This window comes from Cyanistes caeruleus, chromosome 2, assembly GCF_971803275.1.
Source record: "Cyanistes caeruleus chromosome 2, bCyaCae1.hap1.1, whole genome shotgun sequence".
NCBI classification, from domain to species: domain Eukaryota; kingdom Metazoa; phylum Chordata; class Aves; order Passeriformes; family Paridae; genus Cyanistes; species Cyanistes caeruleus.
In genome coordinates, this window is record NC_141702.1 from 97,940,669 (window position 1) to 97,951,982 (window position 11,314).

Sequence of the window (11,314 nt, forward strand, 5' to 3'; positions counted from 1 at the left end):
AAAAAATACCTTTTGCATAATTAACTCTTCATGATACTAGAACTGAGCAACTCTTCTTTTAATTGGACCTAGAACCCAGACAGTTGGAGGCCAGGACTTTAAAACCCACTTACTAATCTCCACCTCCTCTATTTGTGGTCTTTTTATCTCTTTTAGATGTTCTGGGAGGTGGTGAATATGCATTTCTACTAGTTAGATTCCTTCCTGGGAGCTGATCTGAGAAAGAAATCCCAACTAAATGTATTTGATAGTCAAGAGCTCCATTTATTTTCTCAGCATTTTAATACTTAAAAACAAACAAACAAAAAGAACAAAAAAGAACATTATTCTTTATTTTAAAAGAAGGCAAAAAGAAATATCATCAATGAACAAGCTATGCCAATTATATTTTAACATTGTTCAGAAACAGGATCCAGGACATGAAAAAAAAAAGAAGCCAAATTAATCCCATGTGCTTTTTGGAGACATACAGATGAAAGATATTTTTCAGCTTTGTGGTTTTGCTTTTCAACTAGTTAGACAACACGGTGAGTGCAAAAAATATAAATGTGAGCCTGCTAAAACATGGTGCTGTACCTCACAGGCAGCTAACCACACAAAGCAAAGGTCACAGGGAATAATCAGACCTTCTGTTATCAGCAAAGCTACGTTTGATTTGGAAAATTGTCAACTCTGGCTTTAGCTCAGGCAAATGGAGCATCCACCTTTTTCTGTCTAGCAGAGAAAGGAAAAGCCAAAGATACTGTGGACCTGAACCACTTAAATGCATACCTAAAAAGGGTGTAACTGATGCTATGCTATGGAACTAAAATAGTCAGAGCATATTTATATGCTTTTAAATATAGTTAGCAGTATTTCCCATTCCCTCCACATGGAACTCAGAACATCTAGTTACAAAATTCACCCCCTCCATCTCCCCTGGTCTCTCCATAGCTGAAGAGATTAGAAAGTGCAGTCAAAGCAGGGGGCAGGGGAAGGAAAATGGCAAGAATCTTTATCCCTTCTCCCCAAACTCCACCAGGCAGTTTTTAATAAATTCAGATGGCCTGATTTCAGAAGCTAACAGCAATGTCAGTTTTGCTAAACTTGTTAACAAGTCTTAGGACACTCAGTGGGCTTTTCTCCCTTTCTTTTTAGAGAATGGGGAAAGGGAATAAATCCTGGAATTATACCAAACTGACAGTATTTCTGCAGCAAATTTAGAGACACCATAGAAGTCCTGATTTTAATTCATCCATAAAATCTAGGTACTTTTTTTCTTTAAAAGCCAGGCCACATTGGCAGAAGCTTTGGACTCACTCCCACAAGTAATTCCTGGCATGCAAGTAAGTACTCGTCAGCCTGATGAAACTATTTAAGAATACAGAAATTTTCAGGAGTAAGCCCTTGCCATGACTTTTGGGGAGTCACAAGTTGGGGCTGGTTCTTTTACATAACTCTGTGTATGTCCATACCACACACGGCGATGTGGCAACTACAGATATTACCAAAGCCCACACTGAGTGTTGAAAGCAATTGAGCTACAATTATTCGGGGTTCCACAAAAACAATTTACTCTGCTAAAAAGGAAGACTAATGGTACTGTGGCTAGCCCACTGAGTGTCTGAATTAGTTCTGCACTGCACCTTAGGTGCAGATATAATCTAGGAAGTGATTCTAAAATAGCATGTTCCTGGATGAGACATAGTAAGGGTAAAATATTTCATCCAGTGATTTTTGATACATCTCTGACACATTTAATCAGAAGCCTAAACAATCTATATGCTGAAGTACAAAATTGTTTTTCCTTAAAATCAGTGTTCCATAATTGTTTTTATTTTAAAAATTCAGGAATGTGATACACAACACAATTAGCTCCCTACCACTGCAGTGTTCACTTACATGAGATTCACTAGTTTCATGCTTTGTGGAAAAAAAAATAAAGTAAAATAAAGAGAGACTGTGCAGTGCTTTTGAATGCTCTCAGTATTTTTAAACTGTGATCTTCAGAACAAATCAAGTCTGTGTAACTCCAGACAGGTCAACTTAAAAAAAAAAAAAAAAAAATTGAGCTATTTCACAAGCTAGCAGGCTACAGTCAGGTCTCCTACAGCCAGAATGGAGAAATTGTGTTCCTGCTGCTGCACAGCCACCCCCTTGACCTCACTCTATGCTTTCAGGGAGTTTACCATCAAGGGCTAAGGAGACTAAAGGGCCCTGGAAACACCAGCTGGTGCTGCACGTGCAACAGGGCACATGACAGAGAGGCCATACAACTCCCCCTTCTGCCCCCATCATCATCATCACCATCATCACTGTCACCTCTGCATCCTGTCCTGATACTTAAAATAATGAGGGGGAGAGCTTTTTGTCTTTTTAGCTAGCCATTGCCTGCAATGGACACAGAAATAGAAAAATATGACTTCTGGCACAAAAAAAAAAATAAAAAAAAATTAAATAGTTCAAAATGGAATTAGTGACTACAACTCCCTCTACTCAGATGCATTTACTGAGACTATTAACCAATGATGGTAAGTGTTATGACTTACTAGTTGTCCTCTTTTTATAAGAGCAACAGGAGAGAAGTCAATGAGACCTCTCAGTGCTACCATGGTTTGATTTGTTGGTATTTTTTAAAGTAAACTAAAGAACAGTAGTTCTATGGTACGTTAGTGATATATGGCAGAACCTCAACAATTCATACTAACAATTAAGATGAATTTTAAACTAGTGATGAAAATAATTAGTCAAAGTTTACCATAGAAAGCAAGGATATACATTTAAAAAAAAAAATAGTACTTCATTCATTTCAAAATTTACTTGGTTAATACTCTGTAGTATAATAGCTGTGGTAGCATACTCGGCAAACGCAGTCTCATACAAGATCTCATTTAACAGTCAACTCTAGATCATATACAGGTAACAGAAAAAAGAGTTAAGATAATTCAGAAAAACAAAAGCATATATAAATACTATATTAACACATTTAAGTTAGTTTATGAGACTATACAACAAGCATATACACAGAAAAAGGTGAGTAATGCTGGTTGCTGCAAAACACCAACATCCCAAGCCAGCACAAAGCCGATCCCACCCATCCACAGCCCACAGCTTCCCGCGAACGCGTCTGAGCAGCCAAGAGGCAAAACCCCTGGGCAGTGCTGTGCTGCCCCGACTACGCAGCCTGTGATGGGGCTCCCTGGAAGCGGAGCCAGCACCTCCACCTTGCCCGTGCTTTGGCACACAGCACTTGGCCAGAGCATGGCATGAGACAGGGGGCTGGTCTTGGCTCCACAGACTGCACAGTTAATGCACACCACTGGTGATCCACCCATGGATAATCGAGAGTTGACTGCAATGCTTTGCTGAGAGCTTGGGTAAGAACCACTGACGTGACTTGGGCCAATCCGAGTCTGATGAGCAGCAGGACTGTTTTTTGTACTATTTAGGAGTAATTATGATGCAAGACACAAATTAGAAATGCAAACTAGGGAAGTGTTCTGTATCTGGAGGCAAAGCTACATTCCCTTCACTAACAAAACATTCTTTTTAAAAAAATCTATATTTAAATACTGTTAAAAACCTGAAAACCACAGCATCAAAGAATTTCATAAGGCCAAAACTATCCTCAGTTCCCTCTGGTTGTGCCTAGGTATTGCAATACATTTGTAGAAGTAGTAAATGCCAGGTAATCTAGTAGCTCATCCTCTTTCCAGTGCCTTCCAGTGACATATCTCAGAGCTCTTCACACAATATTTAAGCCTCACAACACCCCTGTGAGGTAGGTATTATCCCCATTTGAAGACAGGGAAACTGAGGCAAAGTGTTTATCATGTCCAGAGTCATAGAGCAAAGAATGGAAGATCTGAGTTGTTTTCCAGTTTTGCACACTAGAGCAATCCGTTAATCACAAGACATTAGTTCCCGTTCATAACGTGAGAGTGGATCAAAAGGGCCAGGGTTTTAGATTAGATTTCTGGTGTTTTATCTTTCAACTCTCATCTCATCTCTGCCAAATTCAGAGTCCACAGCGCAGTTTCTCCTTTCCTAAAATGTAAATTGGCAGCACACTGTAACAGCTTCTTTAGAGCCAGTTGTCAATTAACTGAGTCAAGATTTTAAACCATCGATTCAGATACTGAGTAAGTGAAATTATGTGATACATAAACATCTCAAAGAGTGAAATACAGTGAATGAAATCTTACTCCCTGCACCACTTCCTCAAAAGTCAGTGGAGGGCTTCTGAGGACACAGTGGGGGACCAGGACTGAAATCACTGCAAGTGTTTACAGACACACTCAGCTAGAAGGAAAATGCACCTTTACATTACCTGTTGGGGAGCTGCTGTCTGTGCTTGAAAGCAGGAGTTACACTGTCGGTGCTTGGCAGACCTTCCCCAACAGAGTGCTTACTGACAGAACAAATTATTTTATCTTAGTAAACTCAGCATCAGCTAAGTATTTGTTCATAGCACTGTTGAGTCAAGGGTTCTTTAAACCTCAAAGACTTTCATCACCAGACAGAACTTGGAAGTAAGGGAAAACAGCAGAAAATCCATAAAATGTAAAAGTCTGTGTTACCTTATCGACCAGTCTCATGTCTTGATCACAGAGCAGTACAGAGTAGCCTGAACTGCCATTCTGACAGAAAATAAACCCTTTCACATCTGTTGTTTTCAATTACCTTGCTACCTTACTTACCTTGCTACCCTACCAGAAGAAGAGGGGACAATTTCTGGCAATCACATGATGTTGTCTTTAAAATATGCTGTGCAATAAATTCACTAGAAAAGCCTTCACATTTTTTATTATTATTACATAGCTTTAAGAAAAATATGTGAAACTGCAAAGTGGTTTCCAGTTTTTAGTAGTTATATTTTTTAAAATGTTCTATGAACTTTGGTTTTCTTAGGGCTTCTAAATAAACAATATATTAAGGTATCTACAAATCAAATATTAAAGGAAAAAGTAGGTCCAAGAAATCTGTAACACAAATTGAGTTCCTACTTGCTTATCCCTCAAATACCTTTTCACTGGAAAAAAAGTATCTTAATCTAAAGCACAGCAAAAAGTGTCTCTGCTGACATGCTGAAACTGGTTTTCTGAAGTGTTACAGCATGGGTGCACTTTCTGTCTGTCTCAGTCAAACAAAGTCAACACAAACACATTTTATCATGACAGTGACATTATATTCTTTAAAACAAGCATTCTATATTTAGCAATATGACAAGAACAAGGACTTCAGCAATTACACTGTTTGGCAAAATTGCATCTCAAACGTCTGTCTCTTCCTCTTGCAACACAGCTGTTGACAAAGTCTCCACAACTCAGGTAGCACCCTTCAGGGAGTTACAAAGATGACTCAAACTGCTCATTTTGATCGGTGTTCGCCTCCAGCTTCACTGAAGGGATGCTCTCCGACTTAGTCCTCCTCGTTTTCGGAAATTCAATGACAACTTCTGAACAAGAAATACTAAGTGACGAGGATTTTTCTGTCTTCTTTGCAGTACTGTCTTCTCCTGTTCCGCAACACTGCTTCAAAGCACATTGAGTCCTGCAAGGCAACTCACATTTCCCTCTCCCTGACTCAGAGCCAACGCTGGCAAACTCAGGCTGAATGGTAGTTGCATGAATCCCTTCATCATGAAAGATCTCTTTGATGCGCTTGGCCACCATCATGTATGTGGAAGGGTCAGGACACTTGATGTGAGCAGTGCCAATGATCCTACTGCCTGCTAGCTGCCAAATGTGTAACTCGTGGATTGCTTCGACTCCTTCGAGGGTACGTAACTTTGAGTTCAAAGAATGGACATCGATTTGTTTGGGAACAGTCTGTAGAAGGATGAGGGCTGACTCCCTAAGTAACGGGTAAGTTGTGTAAAGGAGTATACAGACCATAATCAAACAGAGGACAGGATCTAAATATAACAACCAGCAAGGACCAGCCACCGTAATGCTCTCTTGCTCAGATTTGTTAGCTCTGCCAAGTGCTTGGGATAAAGTAGCATTTTCCATGCAATGATTATTGACGCATGGATTAAAGCAAGGCCCATCTTCAGGGCACGGATTCCACAAGCCATAAAAGAGTAAGGCATTTACTACCACAATGACTGAACCTAAGGCATCTCCAAAAACATGCAGAAAAACTCCACGCATGTTAAGCTGTGCACTAGAGTCTTCTTCAACTTCCTCTTCATCCATAGGATAATGGCCAGCATTCCCATTTACTTGAACGTCACTCATGTCATCTTTCATATCACCTGACAAAAAACAATGAAACGATTAGGCATGAGCTATAATACATGTTACTGTAGTTCCTTATAAAATCATATCCAACGGTAATCATGGCACGCTGAGTATGAAACCGAAAAGCAACTCAACCCACACACTTAGCAACATCTTCTCTGGCTGAGGAAAATTCAGTTTTCCCAATAACTGATCTAAATAATCTAGAAGGCAACTGTTTCTACATGGAGATTAAAGATGTGCAGTGGCAAAGAATGAAGATGACTACATTCTAACTTACTCTACTGACAAACTACTTTCACCTTTTCCAGCTGTTTAACCATTAACCAAGCCTATTCACTGCTTGTTTCTTAAAACTAAATGCAGAATTGCAGAGGATATGTAAAAAAGTTGGTTTAAGTAGCTCAGTTAGTTACATTTGCTCCTTCTTTTGAAACACTGATAAACTGACTGATTGCTAAAATCTCTCTTTAACCATAGGACTGCATTGCTATTTCATATTAAAATTTGAAGCTAGAAGTTCAAAAGCTGTATGAATACAGCTGTGTAGAAGCTTCTTTTCAGGTTTACCAAAGCCTTTTCAAGAGGCTTGTGAATTCAAGGAAAAGGTAGTTCTTCCAAGATGGTGCATGGAGTTAGCATGACCATGAGATACAATCAACTGAAATTTTGGGTCTGAAAGGCAGAATTTACCAGCAGAATTGACTATGGGGCAGCGTAAGTTATCATTGAAATTCTCTGAGGATATGAACTACTGTTATTTATATTTAAAAATAAATAAATAGTAAAATTATAATTTTAATGCAAGTGACATATAGCTGTTGAGTGACATACAGCTTCTGATGTCCATAGTCATATGTCATGGACTGTGCATAAATTAACATTTTAGTGCCCTCCTTTGTCACAATTATCTGCAATATTTACCACTTCAACACAGCTAACCAGCTGCATGGGAATAAAGACACACATCATTACAAAGAAGAATCCTTTCTGAAAGAAAATCATCTTCCAATGTTCAAATTGAAGAGAACTGTACATGATTAACCTCCTGTTTTTCTTCAGAAGTTCTTCTTTGGATACTTCCAGTGCTAAAGCAAGTAACAGGCACTGGCCCCTGGCCTGACAAACTGAAACAAGGAGCTCTTACTGCTTCTGAGGTTATTGAGTTCAGAGCTTTGTAAACATTAACACGTTAATAAGACGTGCAGCTTCTGCTGTTCTGCCCTCGTGGCTGCAATTCTGCAATTGCAGAGTGGCACAAGTCCTCTCCTCTCTGAAGGAGAAGTGGGCTCCTACCAAGGCTGATTTCCAAGCCCCAGCTCATTACCTCATCCAGTACGCTTCTGCCCTGAAGCTCCAGCTACATTTTCCACACTACCTCTAAGAGTTATGGAGCATGGGACCTGTAACTTTCCAGAGAATTAAATACATTAGAGGGAAATATGTCAGGTTACAGAGTTCAGACCTCAAGGTCCATCATGAGAGCAAGGAAAGAGGAACGCTCTACTTTGTACCAAATATTTGGAATAATGGAGATCTGAAAAGTCAGTACAGATATCTGTAAGAGTGGGTAACAGGAAACATAGTTCCAGAAAGCTTTTGAACGTTTTTTTAATGACAAATGGTTAAAACATGTCCATTTGAAATATGCTCATTAAAATGTACCAAAAAACTGATTATTTTACATGAAGTGCATGCACAGAAATGCCTGTGCAGGACTAGCCCCTAAAGCTATGCCTCCTTTTCACTTCCACCTTAGGAAATCAGGGCTACCCCACTCTGCCATTTCTAATGAAGGCACAGGACCACCCTTGTCTCCATCTCTACACATCTTACATATTTCTCCCAAGCCTCAAATCACCTTTACCTGTAACTTTTCCATAGGCAAACTATGAATAGCTCCATCCATTACATAATCATGATAGGGCACAGAAGGAAATACAAACTTAATTCAAAGTTTCACTGTGACCAAAATTATGCCCTATTACCATCTAAATACCCACAACAAATTATTTGTTGTTGCCAGAAGCACATCCATGAGACATTCCAGACAAGTTAGCTCACAACAATATGCATTTTAATCTATGCTATAACCTTTGGGTCTAACTAGTCCAAAATTTGGCTAAAAGCACAACTTTTCGCCATTAAATAATAACTCCCAAGCCAAGGTATGCATGACACCAAGGATTAAGAGAATTTTACACTGTTTGAAACTAATTATTAGGATACCTTTGTTGGAATTAAACCAACATTAAGAGCTTATTATGTGGTCAAGAAAATGGTGTAGTATATTCAGAGGAACTTTCCTATTCTCTTGAAAAACTTGTCTTTCCAAAGCCAGCATGGAGTACGAGAAGCAGAAACTAAGTTTCTCAAATGTGTATTGGAACCTCTGACCACAGAAAACCTGAAACTGTAGCAAAGTTCACCCCGATCAATTAAAACTCCCTTTAAGCTACAACAATGGTCTGCTGAAGTCGCCCTGAAACTGAAGGAGAGCAATTGGTTCCAAAGCCTGAAGTCCATTCCTTCTAGCGACAAGGACTCCCTAGGAACAGAGAAGTGGCAATCACGCACACCTTTCACTCCACTAGCACGCAATACTAGGCTTCGAATGAACTATCCAGGCTTCTGGATTCATTTTTAATGAACCCAAAAACTCCTATCCATGAAACCGTTTAACCACAACTGGGAAGGGAAGATTTTAAACACATGTCTGTGTGCAGGTGAGTGGGAAGGCACATGCTTTAGAAAGCTAAAGAAAAATTATTCCAAGACACCACACGTGCGCCCTGACACCAGCATGCTCCACATTCCGGCTTCCACCGTTCTGACTGGCAATTTCCAAGACTTCCTCCTATTTAATACCGATGCTATGAAGAAGCACAACGTTATGGCAGTGGAACAGACTTCAGTACGTGTGGTTTAGATGGAGAGTAGCTTCCCAGGTAGTCGGTAACTGACCCAATGGAGCAATCCAGCTGCCGGGACCGAGGCACTGAGCCATGCTCCATTTGATGTGCAGCCAGGTCGGATGGCATTAGAAGAGCGTCTTGTGACAGCTCGTGTCGCTAGGCAAGAAACGCTTGTCATGTGCCTTCCCTTGCAGAACCAACTTTTTTCCCAGGGCAAACTGCTTTATTTTACATTCTTTTACATTCTGACCTGTCTGCAAAACAAACATGCAGCTTAGAGCATCCGAAGGAAAGGCGTGAGGAAGAGGTGCGACAGCCATGTGCCCCAAGAGCTGCTAAGAAAGTTTCTCTCCTCTTTCCCAGGAGTGGGGACAGATGGTCCCCACAGAACCCTTACAGAGCCCGCAGCAGGTGGGGCCGGGACGGCCACCGTCCTACTCGGGAAAAGGATCCCTCCCGCTTTTCTACGTGTGGATGGGGCAGCGGCGCTTCGCCGCGGGGCTTACCCAGCTTCTCCTGGTTGACTCCGTTGGAGCTGCTGCAGTTCTCCACCAAGGTGCTGGTCTCCTCGCGGTGCAGCGCAGCCTCCCCGTCCCCGGGCGGCTGCTCGGGCTTGGGGCCGCCGCGGGGTTGCTGCTGCCGGCCGCCGTGCGAGTGCCCGTGGCCGTGGGCGTGCCCGTGGCCCCCGACGCCGTGGTGATTGAAGAGGCAGAGCCCCAGCAGGTTGATGATGAGCCCCGCCACCCCCACGGCGATGACCACCAGAGGCTGCTGGATCTCGTGGGGCTCCGTGAAGCGCTCGATGGCCTCCAGCAGGATGGTGAAGCAGAGGGCGGTGAGGAACACGGCGTTGACGAGGGCGCCCATCACCTCGGCCCGCACCCACCCGAACGTGTTCTTCTTGGTGGCGCGGGTGCGCTGGGCGAAGCGCACGGCCACAAGCGCCACGACCAGGGCCATCACGTCGGAGAGCATGTGGAAGGAGTCGGAGAGCATGGCCAGCGACGACGTGACGCGGCTCACCGCCACCTCCACCACGAAGAACAGGAAGGTGAGCGCCAGCATGCACAGCAGCCGCGCCCGCCGGTTCTGCCAGCACCGCGGCCCGCCCGGACCGTGCGCCGCCATCCCCCCGCACATCGCGGCTGCCCCGGCGGGGGCGCGAGGAGCGCGGCGGGCGGTCGGAGCCCCGAGCTCTCGGGCGGCCGCTCCGCTCCGCTCCCCCCGCGCCGCCGCCGCTCCTTCCGCAGGCGCCGGGCGAGCAAACTTTGCACCCGAGCCCCCTCACTCTTTTCACACGGAACCCGAGCGCCGCCTCGGCCACGCCCCCACCCGCGCCCCATTGGCCGGCGCGCCCTGCCCGCCCGGCCGTGCCCTCCCGCCCCCGCGCCCGGCCCCGGTCGCCATTGGTCCGCGCGCCCTCGCGACAGCGGGGCCCCGCCCCCGCCCGGTAACGCCCAGCGAGCCGCGGCCGCCCCGTTCCGCCCGCCCGCGTCTGAAACGGGAGGTGGGCGGGGCCACGCGTGACGCGCCGGGGAACGACGGGCTCCCATTGGCTCATCCCGCCGGCTTTCTCCTCCCGCCCCGCCTCCGCAGGCCCCGCCCGCGGCGAGCGGGACTCGTGCAAAAGGTGCGCTTCACACGGCCCCGACCCATCTCGCGCGCCCGGGGGCGGGGCTCCCCCTGCGGGCCGCGGGGGCGGGGCCGGGCCCGGCGTGAGGGGCGCTGTGACGTCACGCGTCCTGAGCGGGGATTTCGGGTGGGATTTGCGCTTTCTCTGTGAGTTTTTTCGGAGGGGTTTCTGTTTAATTCTTTTCCTGTTCGTGACACTGAGGGCAGTAAGAGAAGTGCGGACGCGATCAGTAATAACTGATGAGCGGCTAAAGAAATTCGAAAAAGAAGAAAGACGTTTTGCTTGGAGTTTTGAAAGGCTGTATAATATAAAAACATATTAATAAGAGATATAATAATTGCGATAATATTAAATAATAATTATTATATTTTATAATAATTGTTTTATAATTTTGTAGCAGAAAATATGTAAATGCCAATAGGTCAATCCCTGGACACTCTTTGGTTTGTTACGCTTGTAGTTAGGAAAGGGAAAGCAAGTGTTTGAGGCCTCCAAAAAAAATCACAGAAGGGTAACCACAAAATTTAAAAAAAGAAAAAAAT

The 11,314-nt window shown here is 43.9% G+C and overlaps 1 protein-coding gene across 1 annotated transcript; it reads right to left on the reverse strand.

Annotated features, from left to right (window-relative positions):
- Window positions 1-243: 243 nt before the first annotated feature.
- SLC30A1 (solute carrier family 30 member 1) lies at window positions 244-10,409 on the reverse strand. The gene is made up of 2 exons (XM_023922811.2): window positions 9,646-10,409; window positions 244-6,238 (listed from the first exon to the last, which is right to left on the reverse strand). The coding sequence occupies exons 1-2, from the start codon at window positions 10,277-10,279 to the stop codon at window positions 5,328-5,330; spliced, it is 1,545 nt and encodes a 514-aa protein (XP_023778579.2). The 5' UTR covers window positions 10,280-10,409; the 3' UTR covers window positions 244-5,327.
- Window positions 10,410-11,314: the final 905 nt, after the last annotated feature.

Coding starts and splice junctions, on each gene's coding strand:
- SLC30A1 (XM_023922811.2), bottom strand. CDS start 10,279: ATGTGCGGGGGGATGGCGGCGCACGGTCCGGGCGGGCCGCGGTGCTGG. Junction 6,239..9,645: donor AGTCAACCAGGAGAAGCTGG/GTAAGCCCCGCG, acceptor GTTTTTTGTCAG/GTGATATGAAAGATGACATG.